This window comes from Camarhynchus parvulus, chromosome 11 (assembly GCF_901933205.1).
Source record: "Camarhynchus parvulus chromosome 11, STF_HiC, whole genome shotgun sequence".
Taxonomy (NCBI): Eukaryota; Metazoa; Chordata; class Aves; order Passeriformes; family Thraupidae; genus Camarhynchus; species Camarhynchus parvulus.
In genome coordinates, this window is record NC_044581.1 from 14,867,251 (window position 1) to 14,887,508 (window position 20,258).

The window sequence follows — 20,258 nt, forward strand, 5'->3', positions numbered from 1 at the left end:
TCCCATCCTCCCAATTAGCAGCCAGTTGTGAGCCCCACCCTGCCTGCAGGAGAGTTTGGGGTGGCTGCGGGTCCCTGGAGAGGGGCTGGGCTGCTGGACCCTCACCTGCACCCTCACCACATAGAAATAAATGCAAAGATAAATGCAAAAAGGAGTGCAGAGTCACAACGAGACAATGAAATGTGCCAGCTTTTACCCCCAGGCAAATTTTCATGTCTCTTTCAGGAATCTTTGTAAGTAAGGGCCAAGTTCCAAGGCCCCAGCTCAGGGACAAGTTGGCTTGTGCATTGTGTGAGCTCCTGTGAATTCCTACCCAAGTCTGTGGGATGACTTACAGGCTTTGTAGTATGCATAACCTTCAGCAATTTGCTGAATCAGGGCCTAAATACTGAAATATTCTTCAATAGTTCTGGCTCCACTATGAAACTCTAGAAGGCACATTTCCCTCTCAGTGTCTCTCCATAAGACCCATCAATGATAATGGAGTTACATTAGGCACATCTAAAGTTAATTATACAGTTACCTCCCTCTTGGCCTGTTTGTCAAAAAGAATACGATAAAAAAAAATCCTCTGTCTTCTAATATCTATTTTTATTTGAATTTTGATCTGCCATCTAGGCAAAAGAGTAAAGACCACACTGAGAAGACCTTTAGTAGGTGGGTCTGGATGTTTGTTAGCTGATAGCCAGCGTGGGAAATGTTGTGTTAAGAAAATTTGCAGAAAAAATTCTATGGAAACCAAGGCAAAAAAAATATTTTGGGCAGGCTCTTCCTTTTAAAAATTAAGTGGGTGGCTTTAAGGGATGCTGATTTATTTTGGAGTATGGGTTTAGAGACATGCTTCAATTGGAAAAAACAAATTCTAATGTTCTCTAAAAACTCAGGAATTTATAATGCAGTGAAGAGGTTGAATGAAACAGTAGATCCAGAAATTTTGCAATTCACTGCATATTAAAAAAGAAATATTTTTAGTGTTTGTTTGGCTGATTTTTTTAAACATGATTTCACATTTAAATATGGTGAGACAAAATCCTCTATCCCAAACACAGGTCTCTGAATATCTTTATTTTGGTATGTGAGCATATTGCTGGGGGATGCCAGGTTTGCCTAGGGATCCAGTAGCTTTGACATACTCTAGTTTACAGTACCTGGAGTGTGCTCAGTTGCTAATGTGTTTTGCATGCAAGATCACTGTGCTTCAGCATGACAGCCAGGAAAAATGTCCCTTTATTTTTAATTGCAGCAGGACTTAATTTGGGGGAGAAAAAAAAATAAAAAATTAAAAGTGCATTCTTTGTTAGAGAATTGTCCTACAAGGAGTTCAGTCAGAAAGCTTCTGGTACTTAATAAAGTCCAATTCCTCCCTCAGCATTCCCGTGAGCTCCCATGGAAGCCAGCAGGAGTTGCACATGGGTACCGAGGGCAGCATTTTGCCCTTAGGACTGAATTTCCCAACTGACTATTCTTTTAGACTGTCTTTTGATTAACAATCTGTTTGCAGCAGGCTAGGGCCAGGGAGGCAGTGTATACCCCACTGTTCAAATCTGTGGCAAAATATTCTACAGAGAGCTACTTAATAAATATCAACTTGCTCCAATAGTCTTTGAGAAATACCTCAACAGATAGCAATCAATCGAGGGCTGAGTTGGGGAAAAAAAATTACAAAAGGACATCAAAGAGGTTCTCATTCTCAGTCTATTGCTCTATTTAAGGGTCCTATAATTTGGTGAGGTTGTGTGCTAAATAATTTGTAAGCCTTCAGAACATCCAGGTTATTGTTTGTGGACAGATGGTGCATCACATTTTATTGCTTATTCCTTCTGTGGTTTCTCATATGCAGGACTGATGTGCACTCTGAAGTCTTTGTTTCCTTGCTAAAATCTCTAATCTAAAACAGGCAATCAAGCACACAGACAGTGCTTCAGAAAGCATAATCATACTTTTAAAGGGGGAAAAAAACATTTCAGCTGCAGTTAGGAAGCAGATGTGTTCCCTGAAAATGTAAAAGGTTATCAGAAGTATTAAAATAGGGAAATAGACATGGAATTCGGGAGCGGTGGGGAGAGCATGTATTTTCTTCCAGTACTGCAGGGTAGGTGTGCCTTTTCCTAGGCTACCTGCTTTGTATCTGCCTCTCCGTGGAGCTGGTGTAGCAAAAGCCTTCGGAGACCGGCTTTTGCTTCCACCTTTCCCCTGAGATTGGCAGTCTTTGTCTTTTACAGGCAAGGAGCAGCCGTGCTGTGATCCTGGAACCGCTGCTGCCCCGAAGAGTTAAATCATGTTGATATACAGGAAGGAAATGGAATAGACTAACTCTACTCTTTTCTTCCTACGGATTTTTCTTTTTATTCTGAAGATAGAATTACTGTTTGTAAGCATCTGAAAGTCATTAGTGGCTCTGCAGTCTGTCAGGTGCCGACGCAAAAAACTGCTGAAACTGAACGGGTTCCTGTGCGGAGTGCTGGGAATTTGTCATGTGCTGATGAGCAGTTATAATAATATATGAGCAAATCACAAGCATTCTGCAAATTAATCAAATTTTTTTTCCCCTTCTCCCTTGTCTCTGGGAGAGTGGCTTTGCCGGCAGACGTAGGTGAAGCAGTTTTACTCACAGATGGTAGCTCTGGCATCAGATGGAATTTATATAACAGTAATTCTGATTTCCTGCCAAAGTAGCACTGAAAACACCAGGGAGATTGTACAAGACAAGTCATGTGGTTTTGCTGAGGTTGTTGTGGGAAGTTTAAGGGGGGAAATCTCAAATTTTCCTCTTTGCATTTATTGTTTTAGCCTGAAGGGCCAGAAATCGTACACCATTCTGCCATCGGCGAAATCCAACACATCTTTTTTTATGAATTGCGCTGAAAGAGTGCTTCCCAGCTGTTGGAACTGCTGGCGGGGAGGGAGCCACATGACTCCTCATCCTTTCCCTTTCCATACAAGGATTAAAGAGGGGAGGGTTCAAAAGGTTGCTGCACTACATGTTGGAGTGAGGCAGGGTCTCCCTTCCCAGGAAGCGATGCCATGTTCACTTAGGTTATACTCCCTCTGGCATAACAAAACACAGGGGGTGTTCAGGGCTTCAGGAAACACACTGCCTGTGGGGCTCCCTCCTCATTAAAATGGGAGGGTTTTCAATGAGGTTAGTTGGGTAGATTAAGGCTATTAGTTGTGTCTCTGATGGCATTTCCAGTTTGATCAGTGGAAAAAAGAGACATGGGGGTTTTTTTCTACCTGTTAAGGTAAGTGCTTGGTGCACTTGTTATTTGGCTTTTGCACAGATGAAACATGCACTGATCTGATGGCAGATCCAATCCTGACTCAGAGCAGCACAGATCTGTTCAAGCCACGGGCTGGCAGCAAGGATGAGAGAGCAGAATAAGGCCCAGTGGCTTCTGAATTGGATCACGTTTTTAAAAACAAAAGCAGTCTTCCCTGGAAAAATATGACGGTGTTTTTATAATAGCCACATATTGAGTAATGCATGGAGCATCGCAGGACTGCTGTGACACTAAAAGAAAAAAATAGAGGCAAGCAGAATGGGAGAACTTTCAGGGGCTGTTTTTAATAAAGAGGTGAATTCTTTCTGCAGTAGGAAAAATGATAAAAAGATGGCGTATCAGCTACATTATGCAACAAAGTAATGCTGCTGTGTTTTTATAATGTAAGGCACTGCCCATTTGTTTTGGTTTACGTGACTGCAGTGAAATAAGTGGATTAGACTGAAACTTTAGCATGCTTCATTGCAGCTGGTTGCAGACATCTGTCATTCCTCAGCCATACATTCTGGATCATGCCAAGAAGAAAAAGCAAAGTCTGACACCTTTCATTTTACAGAGCCTTTTATAGAAAAGAAAAGGAGAAGGGGAGAAAGCATTTCCTTTGTGACTTGATAAAAAAGACACTTTTTTTCTGTGACACCACCAACAGCACTTTCCAGAGGGAGAGGTCCTGCAAAGTTAATGCTCAATTTACTCTGCAGCCCTTTAATTTTTACTGTTTGATCTCCTGGTTTGTTGAATGGGATATAATAAAAATTATGTTGGTTTATTTTTTTACAGAAACATTAGCTATATGTACACCTACATCAGAAATGTGCCTGGTGAAAGCTGGGTTGCTGTGAGTTCCCACTCAGGCTGTGCTCGTGGTAATTCTGTGCTGTGATGGCACATAATGCAGAAGCATTGCCAATAATGAGTAGTTCTGAGAACTCCACTCACCAAATCCCATAAACAGATAATAGTGATGTTTTAGCAGAATGATTAGTGGGGTTGTGAGCTACTCCTGGATAATTTGAAATATTAGCTATTAGTGAGCTAGATATTTATTTACTTAATGTGTTTTGTTCTTCAGTCTCTCTACTAACACAACGCTGGAGTTAGAGAATTGTGAGGTACATGACAAGTGATAATGTGACAAAATACCTTCTAAATTACCCCAGTTATGTGAAAAAGCAACAACAAAAATGAAAGGAGAACGTGGTTAGTCTAAGTGACATCATACATACAGAAAACAGATATTCTAGCTTAGGGTCTCACTTCAGCAAATGTTATAGCACGTGGATAATTTCATCCCTTCCCACACAGGTGATTTAGGGACTGTGGGACTGGTGGAGAGGCTGGGTATCCTTACAGGGCTGTGCACAGAGGGAGCAGGTCTTTGTATGGCTCAGGCTGTGTGACTGTCCAGTTTGACACCAGCCGAGGATGTGACACATCCAAATGTTGGCAGGAAAGATTTAGAAAGCTGAGCATGGGATTTTAAAAATTCCATTCTGCCAAATAAAATAAATAAACTCAAGACAGTTGCCCAGAGTGAGAGAGAAAATTCTATTGCTTTTATGAATTGCTAGGCAGAATAAAGGATATTTGGTAGCAAAATCACTAACAAGGTCTTTCCTATTAGCTTCTGAATTGAATGTTCTCTTTACTAAAATCCCAGTGCCACCAGTATAGCATTTATTCTGGGAAATCATAGGTACATTAAATTCAAATACAGCTTCATTCAAGAAGTGGTAAATGCTCCCTGAAATAATAAATATTTACTGAGACAATTAAAAAATATGACAGAACATTAGCGAGAAAACTTGTGAATGACCTAGTAGGAAAACTGAGATATTTTGCTCAAGGGGGTTAGAATGGGAATATAATGTTATTGAAGTGATTAAAACAAGTAAAGGAGTGAATAGACATAGCAATTAATTGAAATATGTAAGTAAAGGCAAAGGTGGGACTCTGAGCATGTAATTTTGATGATCAGAAGAACTTGGGGTTAGTTAATATTAAAGAAAACTCTGCCAATTGCCTTCAAAATGTGTTTCCTTAGTTGCAGTCTCCCCAGAGCACGAGAGAAAGGAAAGGCTGTGAGGACTGTACCCTGCTCACTCCCTGGGCTTGGGAACCTCTCCCCCCTCATGTGGAGGGGCCCAGGCTGCAGAGATGAAGGGGTACATCAGGGTTTGGGAGAACAGGGATTAGTACCAGACAGGAGGAAATGGCTGGACATGAAAGCTTGGCCAGAAAACAAGCTGCTGTGAGTTTAGGATTATGATTTCTGTAACCATTGCCATTATGACTTCAGTCAGAGTTTGCCTGCTTTTTACAACAGGTATCTAGTGCCCTTGATAAGAACTCTGTCCTCTACTTATGTGTATAAACCAAAGTAAATAAATATGTAAAATTAAATGTAATTAAATTTCCCAAAGCATGGGACAATGATAGTCTGGCATTTCAAGCTCAATCAATGACAGCATTCCCACTAACCTCGTTTGGAGCCCGCTGAGGCTCCGGGCTCGTAACTCATGTTTGTCATGTCAGAACCTGAACTGATGCCATTGTGCACAGGGCACCATGTGTGCACCCACCAGCCGTGCTCTGACACACACAGATCCTGAGAAAGCACAGTCTTCTGCCTTTAGCTCAGAATTTTAGCTTTACAGGGTTCCCATAAAGTTTAATATTTGTTTAGGAAGACCTTTTCAGTTATTCTGCTGAGGCTATTCCTTTCTTCCAAGAAGAGATCCATTTCCCTTCTAAATCAAAAGTTCCTGTGTGAATAACTTCTTCTGAAAAAGAAACAAATTCTGTGCTGAGTAGCTGGAGCTGAGTAATTCTGTTGTTTTACCAACTCTGCAAGAAATGGGAAATGTTTGTTTTCCCAGGACTTGCAAGTCTCTGTTACACCATCAGTGATTTCACTGGCCATTTCCTAATTCCCTTGTATTTAGTGCACTACAGATGGCTAACAATTTCCTCACTCTACCTCCAAATAATTACAATTTTCATGTTCAACATACTAAAGGCAAAAAATGTTAAATTTTAGTGATATATTCCATAGTTTTGTGAGTGAATCATTCAGTAAGGTAAAACCATATTGAGGAAGGACATCAGTAGAATTTATCAGGAGTGTCCAGGTGGCTGTTAACCTCTGTGTCAGACCAACCTGCACTTGGCTGTGTTACATAGCCGGGATGATTTGTTGGTGGCTTTTACTTCTTTTGCTTTTAAAGGAAACTTCAGTGTGTGATAATTAGTGACTGTAGCCTTTTGAGACAGGAATTGAATAATTACTGTAAGAACAGTTTTTATTTTAGGGGAATGTGTGAAATTAACATAATATTTTAATAATATGTGTTAAAGGCAAAGTGTAGCACCAACTTTTGCTTTTCTGTGTCATCATTAAACATTTTAGTGCACTCATCAGCAAGCTGAAATACTTATTTGGAAACACCAAGTGCTGTGTAAGGCACTAACTTAGGAATAGGCTCCACCTTTGATTAATTTCAGAAAAGCCATGTAGGTATCTGAGGGTTTAATTCAATCCAATGATCGAAGTTTTTTTGTTCATGTAAAAATCTTTGATAACATCAGTTACAGATCAGGTCTTTTTATTTTCCAGCTCTTCTGCAGCCAGTGATAGTTCAGTGAATTGCCACCCTGCTGTTGCAGGTGCCCATACACTGAGTGTCCATCTCTGCAGGGCACCAGGACTGCAGTGTCATGTGGTGGCTTTGGGGTGGGTGCTGACCTTGGCATGTTTTTCTGTTTTCCAGACATCCTTATATTTATTTAGGATCAGGCTGGTGGCTGTATTTTGTCATGCGCTGAGTCTTCACCCCAAAGTTATCCTCCCCTAATTAAGATCTTTCCAGTAACTCACAGCAAGAGAAAGGCTCTTCCAGGTGGCAGCGCCTGAGCTGCTCCAAAGTGCTCAATATCAGTGAGGAGGGATTTTAGTGGTGCCATAAGCAATTCATCTGATGACCTCTAAGGACTCAGCAGGACTGACCTTGGTAATGAAGGAATTCAGCTGAATGCAGGGTGATCAGGGGGTTACTCTTGCTTTAGGAGTCCCAATGGAAACATGTAACCCAAAGCCTTAGCCTTGGTAGCTGGAAGTGTTCTCTGGTCTTCCTAAAATCCAGATATCTCTGCATTTTTATAAAATGTTGTTCCAGAGAAAATCACCAAAAGGCTTTTTGGTTTTATGACTTTTCTTGGTCAACATGAAATAGAATTTTTAAAATTTAATTTTGGGGTTTTTTTGTAATCCAAGTAACATATAAACTTCACAGAATATTGAAATTTTCCCAGAAGATCATCTTGGTTGGTCTTGGACCTGTGCGTAAATAAACATATACTTTTCAATTGTTTTATAAAAACTTTTATTACAGATACCAACCTGATTGGGTGTATTTTAATCTGTATGGTATTTGGGGAGTTTCATAAAATGCATATTTTGAGACCAATAAAGTGGAATGGCTCAATCAGAGCTATTATTGTCTATTGGACAAATATATTTATTCAGCATTTTCCCATCCATACTGTTATGCTCCAGATCCGAATGGCTGCTTTAGAGCCATTCTGCTCTCCTGGGTAATGCATGCAGTACTTGGGATGTTTGCTGTGGATAGGAAATGTATTTATGAAAATTTATACGTTAAAAAAAGGAAATTGCACTAGCCAAGATTTAAATGAAAATAGTTTTCCCTTTGCAAATGCCTGTTATTATGCTCTAATATACTTTCAAATGGCAGTGTTCACCAAGATGCCTGGGACCTGGAGGCTGTGGTCTGAGAGAGACATGAGCTCAGCCCAGCAGTCACTGCCAGAGAACTGGAGATGCTCAAAAAGCCTCTCTTCAAACACAGAAAGCACCCGGCCGTCGTTGCCTGCTGTTACTTCTGAGGCAGCACGCACTTCATGTGCTTAGAGATGATTGTACCTCAAATACAACCTTGTGGGGGGGAAAAAGGACTCAGAGCAGCTCTGGGGAGCACCTGGGGAGGTGTGGGCTTACTGAAGGTGTGAGTGCAGTCTTTGCTGGGCAGCAGATGTGTGATTACATGGACCATTCCACCAGCAGTGTTGTGGGACCAAGCATCCCGGTACAGCAGGCAGTGCCCATCCATCCTGAGCCACTGCAGCCAGTCCTGCTCCAGTGCCCAGGGCTGGCCAGAGCTGCCCTGCCCGTGGGGCACTGCTACAGTGGCCCAGCAAGTCAAGTCCAGACCTTCAGTGTCCAATATCCCAACTAAAGAGATTTGTTTCCGAGAAATTCAAGCCTTTGAGGCTTTTTCCAATATCCTTTTGCGAGGGAATAATTTGTTTTAAAGAGGTAATTGCTGTTATTTTTGATTTTCACCAAAAGGATTTTCTTAAACCAGGCAAAGAAATCTGAAATGAGTTTGCCGTATTGCATCTCAGTAAGTGCTATAGCCATTGGCCATCTAAGGAAAAACATTCTGTCAGATAATCATGGCCATTTTTGCATTTTAAGGGAACAAATGTCATATCTAAGAAACACATTTTATTCAGAGCTTAATTATAATTTATAGTACATTGCACAGCATTTGTTTTCTGTTCATCATGTTATTGCTCTTCTGTCTTTCCCCTAAATTTATGCATTAAATCGTGTGTGTGTGTGTCTGTATGCGTGTATCTGTGTATATATGTACACATATGCAATATAATACAAAGTGGTGTAGTGGGGACAACAGACGGCTTGTGTGTGATGTATTATTGGCATTTTTCTTTCAAATTACCATTTTCTTGCTGCTTTGGGAGAAAGCCATGATTTTGCTGTGATTAGTACACTTTTAACAATCTGGAATAAATTCCTGATCTTATTCATGTGACTAGCTCAATGCCCATTTTTACGTTTTAGTGCAAACCCCTACATATGTGCCTGTAATGCCACAAAAATAAGATGTTTCTTTGTGGAAATTTTATAGAATTTGGATGCCGATCAAATATTTTTAGAAGTGGAGAATTAATGCGGCTTGACCATGTAAATGATTTTTTTAATGAAAAAGACTTTAGTATTCATCACTCTTTCTCTCTCTCATTTGTGTATTCCTTTGTGCTAATCTTAAATAATGGACCCATATCAAAGTTAATAAATTAGTAACTATTAGCAGTGTTTGGATTACAGTGAGTAACCCAGTGCCACTTCATTGACATAGACTTTTTATGTGTTCCAATAATACATTTTGAGTTTTAAAGATTGGACAAAGCAAAATATGGTTTGGCATGTACTTGAATCTTTAACAATCTTGGGCAATGGCTTTGTTCAAATCCAAGGCCCTTACTTGAGGTAGACTTTCATTTAAGTGGCCCTAAACCCCAGACTGAGATCTATGTCTTTCTCAAAACCTACAGTTTCTGACTGTTCAGCTGATGCACCATGTTGGGCTGCATCAGTCATGCCATGTTATGAAACCTAACGCGATGTGACTGATGCAGCTTGACATGAAGTGTCACAAAGCAACATATCACATCACAAACTTGAAAGAAAAGAAAACAAACTTTACTTTTTTTTTTCCCCTCAAAGCCTAAATTAATGAAGCAGCATATATTTTTAAAAAGGTGGACTAGTTTCAAACACTGAGGGATTTTTCTTAATATGGGCCTGCAGAAAACTTCTCCATCCTGGCCAGAAGGTACCTCTTATCCACACTCCTTGTGCTCCCTAAAATTCTGTCAAAAGTAGAGAAGATGATGAGTCTGGGTCCCCTCAGCACTATCACCCCTCCTGGGTCTGATCCTGGGAGGTTTAGATCTCTTTTAGAGGAGAGGCTTCAGCAGGTGCTGGAAGTGATCACCCCTCCTGGGGAAATCCATACATGCTAAAAGTGTTCTTTGAGTCCCGCCATCATTGTTGTCATTTTAGCTAATTTTGATTATTATTTTCTGCTCTTCCACTTCCTTAGACTGTCAGCTTCCATCCAGAGGGTTGCAAAGTCTCTCCACATGCTCAGTCATAGCCTTCATAGAACATAGCTCCACAACAGGATCACTTCAGCTGCAAACAATACATTGTCCTCTATCCTGATTTTCGATCAGAGAAAGATGCACACCATAGTTTGCCCCCCTAGTCCACCCTCACTTTCATTCTGATTCTTTTTACTACAATTGCAATGCATATCACGTCATCTCCTGAACTATCAGGAAGATTCCTTTCTTCTTTTCTTTTTCTTTTATTCTTTTTTTTTTTTCCTGGAGGGCTTTCATATAATTTTATTGGGAGATATGTAGTGGGTAAAATGCATATGAACTATAGCTTGCTAAGAAAGGACCTACCAACCACTGCTAGATAAAGCATTATAAATTTATTGCCAACTTATCTGGGAAGGGTTATTTTAAGAGCCTGCTGCCCACAACAAGTGTTGGAGCTAAAATTAATGAATGGGGATACCTAAAAAATGGGAATTTTCCTTCACCCCTTAGTTACAAGCAAATTGCAGATATTGTTATCTTTGCAAGCAAGAATAATCTCTACTTTTTGTACCACTTCTGCTGTAAACAATGTACCGCTTGCTTTCCTATGACCCTCACTCTGTATACATATTTATATATTATTCATATCGGATTAAAAATGAATGTGCTCTTTACCACAGTTGTACTGCATAGTGACAATACAAATTAACTTATTGTGTACTTACTTTTCACAAGGCAGTGATGTGAAATTTTGATGGCCTGAAAAAGTAAGTCGTGGGAGAAGCAATGCAGAACTGAATCCTTGTAGGTGCACTTTATATTGTCTGATTTATTAAAGTGCCTTGAATTAATAAATGACATTCTCTGCATGGAATTTTGAACACGGGTTTGAACTTGGTTCAGTGGTGGGCAAAAAGAGTTTGCTTTTAGTCTGGTGCATGTGAGGTGGTTAGCTCCAGCCATGCTTTCTGCATTCCTTGCTTAGAATTTGTTCTCTGCAGGAAAGAATTAGGATAGCTGCTTATTAAGAGCTGCTTGTGGGTAAAGCATTGAGAGCTGGTCGGTGAGATCATGGCATCATGGAGTGGCTTGGGTGGGAAGGGACACTAAAAATCGTCTCATTCCAACCCTCCTGCTGTGGGCAGGGACACCTTCCACTATCCCAGGTTACTCCAGGCCTGGAACACTTGGAGGGATGGTGCAGCCACAGCTTCTCTGGGTAACCTGTGCTAGGACTACTCTCACAGGGAAGAATTTTTTCCTAATATCCAACCTAAGCCCTCTGTCTGTCAGTTTGAAGCCATTCCCTTGTGTCCTGTCACTCTAGGCCCTTGTAAATAGTCCCTGTCCATCTTCATTGTCAGCCCATTAAGGTACTGAAAGGCCACAGTTAGTTGACCCCTGAGCCTCCTCTTCTGCAGGCTGAACCATCCAAATTCTCTCGTGCTTTCCTTACAGGAAAGGTTCTCCATCCCTCAGATGCTCTTGGTTCCTCCTCAGGACTCGCTCCAGCAGCTCCATGTCCCTCCTAAGCTGGAGGCATAACATACATAAACATGCATGTTGGAGGCTTTCGGGGGCAGTCACACTTCTGACAGTCTTCAGCCTATGAAAACAAAGGGCGAAGGGGAGATTTCCATCCTTGAGGAAGGAAACAAGGCGGCATTCCTGGGGCAAGGGCTCAGGACACCGAGTGTCCTTCCCCTGGGTAGCAAGCAGCATGGTTTGGGGCATTCAGCCTTCAGGTGGTGGTGCTGTTATTACAGTAAAAATGGCAAGTTGTTTGAGCAGCCCAGGGCACTAATGCTGGTTCAAGTGAATTCATTCTGCTAGAGAGATGCTCATGCTCCTGTGCCAGCAGCTGCCCATGTTCCCATCTCTGCTGGGAGGACCATGGCAGCGTTTCCACTCCAGTACAGGTAGCATCAGACCAGTTCACAACAGATGTCTGTTTAGCTGGTAAATTCCCACCTAAAAGCAAGGGGAGAGGGTCCAGACCCTTTCCCATTGCAGGAAGCATAATTCTCCTCCTCTGCTGCCCTAGCATCTCTTTTATGCCTGCTAAGTAGTACCACAGCAGCAAGGGAAAATGTGCTCTTCAAATGTGGAGATAGGGTATTGTTTTTCACTTATCCTGGCTTTATGTAGATGGTCTGGCACATTTATTTATTCATTTATTTGAGCAAATTAAAGCAAGCTAAGCGCATTTGACCTCAGATGGTCCTGGTTTAAGTTAATTTGAGAGACAAAGCTCATAAAGTTCCAGTAAAACACATCAACAACTTCCCAGCATAGGTTGAAATGTGATTGTTGAAACATAACCTCCAAAACCAGATACAGCATGGAGATTTGAAGTCACAATAATCTAAAAAATATAGGAGAGCATATTGATAAGCCCTACTGAGAAGTGATATGTTTCATTCATGCCTTTGTTACACGGTCGATTGCTGTTTTATCCACAAGAAGTGCATCTATCAGATTTTGTACATTAACATTCCTTTTCTAATCTGGCTTGGACATTTTATTTTAAAGCTGATGATAACCTTGGGCCCTGGTCCAGCAAACACTTACATGCTTGCGTATCTTTACTCACAGGAGTAATCTCACTGGAGTAAATGTTTGCAGGTTTGAGGCCTTGGCTATCTCCATCCATTATTTCTTTCCATTAAAAAGTAATCTGTGCGATTGAAATAAAACATACAATTCTTTACCCAGAAACCCACCCAAAGACAAAGTGTGTTTATTAGACTAAGGGTCTGCACATTGTCATCCTTGAATTGCACTTCAATAAAAAAGATAATTAACAAATGTAAAAGAAGACAGTTTTGTACATGCTGTATTTACAAGAGCTTGGTTTGGATCCTGGGCTGAAGGATTTACAGCTGGGGCTGAGGAGGGAGATGGATTAGCTGCACTGCTCTGGAAATCCTAAGCAGAGAATTTTTGAAATGCAGTTTATTGAGGAAGGGCAATGGCCCCTCCCAGCAGAAAGGGGCTCCGGAGTGTCCCGTTCGTCCGGGCTGTGAAATGTCCATGGGCTAAAGCAAAAACTAACTGGGCTGTCATCTGTCACACAGGTCACCGGCCTTTCCAGTGCAGATACTGCCCCTACAGTGCCTCTCAGAAGGGAAACCTGAAGACCCACGTGCTCTGTGTGCATCGCATGCCTTTCGACAACAGCCAGTACCCCGACCGCAGGTTCAAGCGCTCCAGAGTGGACTCGGAAGCTGCTGGGAGCTTGGAGGAGCCGGCGGCTGCCAAGGCAGGGAGCTCAGCAGAGCTGCCCGAGGAGGGCACCAAGGCCCAGGAGTGATGCCCAGAGGGTCCAGCCCTGCTCTGCTGTAGCCTTTTACCCCGGCTTTGGACATGTGGTTGGTGAGGGCTGGCTTAATAAACCCCTTCCGAGGAAAGGGATGGCATGCCAGTTCCCAGAAGGGTCCAGAATGCTGAAACATTCAAATATATGAATATGTACCTGTAGCCACACGTGTACATATACATATAGATGTATTTACAGACACAGAGATATCCAGTCATACATACATTGAATATATATCTACATACACACACACACACAAAATACACACATTCCATACATGTGTGTGTGTGTGTAAATATATATATTACACATGCAAAATAAATTTCCAGCCCTTGAAAATGGCTGCTAAACAGTTACCTGGCAACTAGTACTTCCCAACAATGTAGGTGCGATAATAAAGTGATTTAAAAATGTTAGGAGGTCGTTAGTTATTTAAAAAAGCAGGGCAGTTTCAAACTTAAAAGTGGTCTTTGTCCAAAAATAATGCTCTTAACAGAAAAATGATACCCTCTAAATGATTTAGTGTTGCCTTGAAGATTGAGGGGCTGTGTTTTCATTGTTGAAAACACCTTTATAATATGACACCAGCTGCTGTCATTTGCCTAGCATAGTAATGAGATGTCTTGGTAGACTGCCATGGTGCCAGTCTGACTGGAGCTGTCATTGCAGAGAAAATCAATTCAAGTGGTGTTGCAACTGCAGTGTAGGAGAAACCTTAGACGGCCCATAAGCTGGGGTCAGTACTGACCTATTTTGGAAAGTATTGTGATATTACATTTTCTTTTTTTTTTTTGTTTTTAATAAACAGCCAAATGAATCAATGGTTAGGAAAAAAAATCTGCAGCCCAATGTGTGATTGCAGATTTGAAATGTAATTCCATTTTTTGTAATCATCTTGCAGTATTGAGGGAAATGCTTTTATTCTTTTTTTTTTTCTTTGTTGAAGAAGTTGCTATAAATGTAGAAGTACAATATATAGAAATATTGTTTAGTGAAACTAGTCAGCCTTATCTAGAGAGGGTACTGGTGAGAAACAGAATTTTATTACATAGGAGGTTGGTACTTTTTTTCTGCTATTCTTTACTTGTCTTATTGGGTTTCTTTCAAACATCCTTTCAATTCCTGGTTGGTTTTTTTTTTTTCCTTACACTTGAATGAAGGATTCCCTGGTCATGGTTAATTTTCCTGTATTAGTTTTTGTAAGTGTTACAGACACAGTGCAGAAGTTTCTTCTGGAGCAAGCCCTTATAAAGTAGCTTGACCTAAAATATGAATCCAAGCTTTCTGCTCTTTGTCTCTAATGAAAAAGAAAGTGTTTTAGATGATATTTCTTTGGTTTTGTAAAACAAATGTGTTCTATATTTTTGCAGACTTTAGCTTTTTTACTGATTGGATGCTCCAAATTTAGTAAGGTCTTTGCCACATAGGAAGCTTTTGAGAGACTATAACAAACCACATAAAAAAGTAAGAGAAATAACTAAAGGTTTATTCTGAAATTCTCTGAATGGCATAAAATTTTATCCTTCTAATGTACTTCCTTTGATAGAAGCAAAATTGGTGCTGTTTATCGTGATGGTAGAGAAGTATTAACTTCTTCTAAAGCAAAATCATCCAGACTTAAAAAAAAAAAAGAAAAAAGTAAAAAAAAAAGTCAATATTTCTTTGCAGGCTGGGAGCACAGAGTAAAACCCCAGGGCCTTAAAACTTCAGCTCTGCCTAAAGCAGTTTACAAAAAATACTAAACTGCAATCAATGTAAATAAAATTCTTAGCGCTACCCTGAGACTGGAAAAAAAATCTCAGGCTAATAAGGAATACGGTTTGCATATGCTGTCGGAAAGGATGTCATCCAACTGAAGTTTCAGTTTAAATGAGGTCACTGTGTAACTTGGACCCATCTGGCACAGAGCAAGCTGCTTTTCTTGTTTTTCTAGTATAGTTCTCACTGCCTTACTTAAATCGAGTTGATAAACTTAATGCAACTGTTTCTATGATCCTAGATAAAGGATTGAAATGTTATTGAACCTTTCTGACTGTAGTAAGCTTTAGGATTTTAACTGCACTACTGTGTTTGGTGACTGTGTCAGTCGCTTGCTTTGTGTGTTTGCGCCGCCTTCGGTATCTTAGCAAAAAAAAAAAAAAGAAAAAAAAAAAGAGAGAGAAAAAACAAAACCACCCCCCACATTCCATTTCTTGCACTTTTTGAGCTCTTTCAGTATTCTTTTGTGTCTTCTGAGCATTTTCAGATACGACAGGCAATAATTCTGTTTGTGACACTGGAAACATCTCCCGCTCCTTGTGATGTGTGTGTTGATTCCATTTGGTCGGGTGCTACTGTCCCTATCCTCCCCTCTGACATAGCCCTTTTTTCCAGAACATTTGTAACTTGTAATACAAACAAGTGACAGCAGCAGTGATGCATTGTCAGTTTCTGAATATCATCATGCTTCTCATATCTAAACATGTCAAGTTTTTTCTCTGTAACTTCTGTAGTCTGTGATACTGGTCATAATACTGTCTACATTCCTACACAAAGAAAAATTTCTATCTTGGAGGAAATCTGAGATCAATAGAGTAGAGGATTTTGTTGCTATGCTTGTAACAATTAGAAAACTTTGTATTTAAAGTTTATTCTTGGTCATTATTTATTATTATAATACATCAGTTGACAGAACTTTATTCTGGTATAGAAGTATTAAAAGTTGTTTTTTCAGCAATGACTGTTTTCTTTCTGCTGTTAGAATAAAAATGTCTTTGAAGCAGTACAGTTTTATCCAGTGTTTTACGCAATAAAACCTCTACCTCTGAAAAAAAAGTTTTCCTACTTGCTTATGTTTATTAGGAACAGTTAAAACATTTTTATTTTCTTCAGCTTTGTCAGATTTAAAAAGAAAAAAAATAATGCCAGTAAATTCACAGTTGTTAAGGCAGTTACTGGAGTGTATTATGCTGGGTGTGTGTGCTCAGTCCACTTATTAATCTGAACAAATCTATATACAGTATATACAGATATATATTATATATATTGTGCTTAATTAAAAGACTGTGGAAATCTGTTTTAGCATGTAGTAATAATTGTTTTATATACTACTACTTATGTACTATAGAAAAAGTCTTGGGGTCTATCAAGCTTTGATTTGAAAGTGTTTGAAGTGTGTATCATACACTATGATGTATAAAGTCATGTTTTCACATTAAAAAAGATTGTTTGTATAGATCATATATTTGGCTTTAGAAAATTGTGAGGTTTATTGTATGGTGCATGTTAAGAGAGCTGCTCACACTTCAAAAAATGTACAAGAGCAAGAGTACTCCCATTCTCCTGGGTGAATCTTTATTCTTCCCCTTTAAGGTTTTATCTGCACATTTGAAAGCAAATAAATTAAAGGGTTTTTCACTTAGAAAAGTAGGGATGATTAACATAAAATAAAGAGATGCACCAAATCTGAGAAACTACAGCAAGTATGGGGAGGAGAGAGGGAGAGAGTAAATGTGGCCTTGCTCCAAGAAAAACTGAGAAAGCAAACATGTTTCAAAACCAGAAATTGTAATATTAAATTAAGCCAGTCATACCCACAATAATATAGTTATATTCTAGCTTGCATTCTCCAGTAGGAAAAGGTACAAAAATTGCCAGAAGGGTTAAGAACTAAAGCATAGAATCATAGAAATTCATAGTGGCTGAAACTCACAGTGAGGAGGTGCTGTTACTGGTGAACTTGTGGAAAGTCTCTGCAGCCAAGGGAGTCACAGAGCTGGTGCCAAATTCCCTGGTCTGTGGGCAAATGCCACAGATCTCTTCATCCACAGAGAATAAAATCTGCACTGCAATGCATCAAATTTTAATCAAAATCCAAGAAGTTAATGAAATTTTTTTGTGTGTCACACCCTCTCTTGGGGAGAACAACCCTTCCTAGGCACAAAATGGCAGCACGTAAAAATGTGCTTTGAGGAGGGATGAGCTCCAGGCTCAGAGCTGAACTCTGCCTCTCAACAGGATCATTGTCCTTTCAGGTAATTGCTGTGCCCTGGATCCAGGGAAAAAGAACTGTCTGGGGAGAGAGTGGTGGGGGTTGTATCCCAAAGATTTTCCTGCCTTCTAGTTTCAGTAGACACTAAAGGAAAATGCAAAACTGATTAAGGAGCAATGACTGCCTCATTGCACCTCCATGGACATGCTTCCAGTCTCCTTTATGATCCTGGATTTCTGCTGGGAGCAGTGCATTGCACTGTGCATACAATCCTCTAGGAAATCTAAAAATGACCACCAGTGGCCATGTACCACATGTGGGGTTGCATCACCTGTGAAGGCAGGTGGGAAGACGGTCTGAAAGAGGAAGGGCTGTCTCACTGAGGTCTGTGGGTTTTGTTTCCCACAGCTGATGGGCAGCTTTCCTCACACAGATCCTGGGTGTCCTGAGTCTTCCTAACATCAGAAGGCTGCTCCCAGCTTTAAGATAACATTTCTTGTTGAAACTTTTATAAGGACTTTAAGCCCTCTGTCTATTGTAATTTGGGAATTGAATATTTCCCCTCTCTGTTTAACATCTGTATTGTAACAGTATATTATAGAAACCTCACCTTGTGTATTGTAAGCATGCTCCCAGTGAAATTATTCGTAACTATTGTGATTTCCATTTCTGGATATCACTGCTTGGCATGATCCACCGCAGTATGTTTCCATCGGGAAGCCCAGGGAGGGGGAGGGCGGAGAATAAAGCTGTGGTGTAATGTTGTATTAGAAATGTCACCCAGCTGAGTGTTCCTAGGGGCTGGGAGAAGCTCCATGGCTCCTCACCTGTTGGTGTTGTTCAGGGTATTGTTTGGGGCTTTTTGTTGTGGCATTTATTTTTTTAAACCAAAGGTTCTCAGTGAATAGGGAAATTACAGGAAAAGAGGAAGAAGAAAATTTAAATGATCCCAGAGTGAACTGTTTTGCTGTTAATACAGAAATACAGAGCAAGACACATTTAATGGGCTCTATTTTTTATTATACTATGCTGAATAATTAAGTTTGAGGCTAAGTGTCACATAGATTTATCTTTTAATTAAAAAAGCATGGTTCACGCGTATTTGAGTGGTAGTCCAAATAAATGCAATATAGAAATTTATGTTTGTTTATCTAGGTGTTAATTACCTAGAGATTGTTCTGGATTACTTCTTTTTATAAAGTGTCATAGGCTCATGTCACAAGTAATAAAGCTTAACAGTGGAACCTTATCAATTTGCTAACTATAATGCTAGTGTGACCTGGAGGAAAGGAAAAAAAAAACAACTTTGGAAAATGTTCTCTGCGTGCACCACATTCAACACATAAAAACCACGCAGTGAACAAAGCAATCATTTTTAAAACGTTCTCATAAGTAAAAGTACAAATATATCTTCAGTGTTTTACAGCCCTTCATATATGTAATTATTTATATAACACACTGTTATTTATGCCTGAGTAGTATATGTTGTGCAGAGACAGACATGGTAAGCAACAAAATGTCCTTTACCTGGTGGGCAAGGTATTCATTTAATGTACAAAGTAACACTTACAAAGACTGAACACTATATTTAAAGCAAGATATAGCAGATGTAATTTTCTTAATATTTTAAGGGTTTTACAGCATTGCTTGCAACCAAGAGGACTGGGAAGGCAAACTGAAAGCTAAAGATAAAAGATCATGAATTTCAGTGGCACAAACAGAGGGAAAAATTGTGCACAGATGTAAATTGTTGATCACATTCTCTGTCAGTCTGCTTTTTCTTTGTTTATGTCTAGAATTTATAATACTGATCCATGAAGCCATGTGGAAGGATGCTAAGTGCAGGCAGAGAAGCCAAACTCGATGCGCTCAGAAGGGGCTCTCCACTGCTGGTGTAAATCAAATGCCATCCACTGTATCACCCCAGGATTTAGAAGAGAATTTTTTTTTTTAATCATAGGTGCAAACACTCCTCTCTCTATGCTTTTCCTAGAATTTTGATGATTTAAAACAATACCAGCCCTGCCTTGTGCAACAGATGCACCTGAGAACGTTCATTTATTGGTATTGCAAAGAAATCCGTGAAATCACTAGTCAGTAAATCTTACTTGCTTCTCAAAACATGAAGAAGGATGGAAACAAGATTTTCTTCTATTTATTATACATCAATTATTTGTACAGACACCTCAAGCTTTGCCTCCTGTGCAGACAGTAGTAGCAGGTAAGTTACATCTCAATAGATGAGGAAAATGAGATCTTTAAAAAAGGTGCTGAATATGGGATTATGAATGAAAGCTAAAATGTTTTAAATTTTAAAGGACTGAAATTGATAATCATGTTTATGTATATGTAATGACTTTGTGTGTATATACACAAACATATACGCCCTGTAGTTTTTCTTTTAATAGGAACATTGTTTAACCCCTTAACTCCAAAATAGGTGTCTGAAGTGTCTGATTTTCCACACCATAGAAAAGCCTAGTGGCAGACATGCAGGGTTTCTGAACATCAATGAGTTACTGAGGAGCCTCTAAATATGGACCAAGGGGTTGAAAATCTGAGTCATGGGATGTGATGAATCCCTTAAACCCCTGAAATTTTGGCTGTGTAAAATTTAAATAATTTGATGGTGAATCAGGTGTATTCTTAGTGAAGGTAGAGGTAAAAAACACCTTCTCTTTGAAAGAGAGAATTTGTGGAGAGAACTACTTCTTCAGTTGTGTGAGATATTGCAACATGGAATATCTGATTT

At 39.8% G+C, this 20,258-nt stretch overlaps 1 protein-coding gene across 9 annotated transcripts in view; it reads left to right on the top strand.

Annotated features, from left to right (window-relative positions):
• Positions 1-15,684, top strand: part of ZNF536 (zinc finger protein 536) — a 344,004-nt gene extending 328,320 nt beyond the window's left edge. For all 9 annotated transcript variants that reach the window (XM_030955954.1, XM_030955961.1, XM_030955955.1 and 6 more), the window contains one exon: positions 13,295-15,684. In XM_030955954.1, coding sequence (XP_030811814.1) covers positions 13,295-13,530 — 236 coding nt within the window. In that variant the 3' untranslated portion in view covers positions 13,531-15,684. The remainder of the gene's footprint in view (positions 1-13,294) is intronic.
• Positions 15,685-20,258: the final 4,574 nt, after the last annotated feature.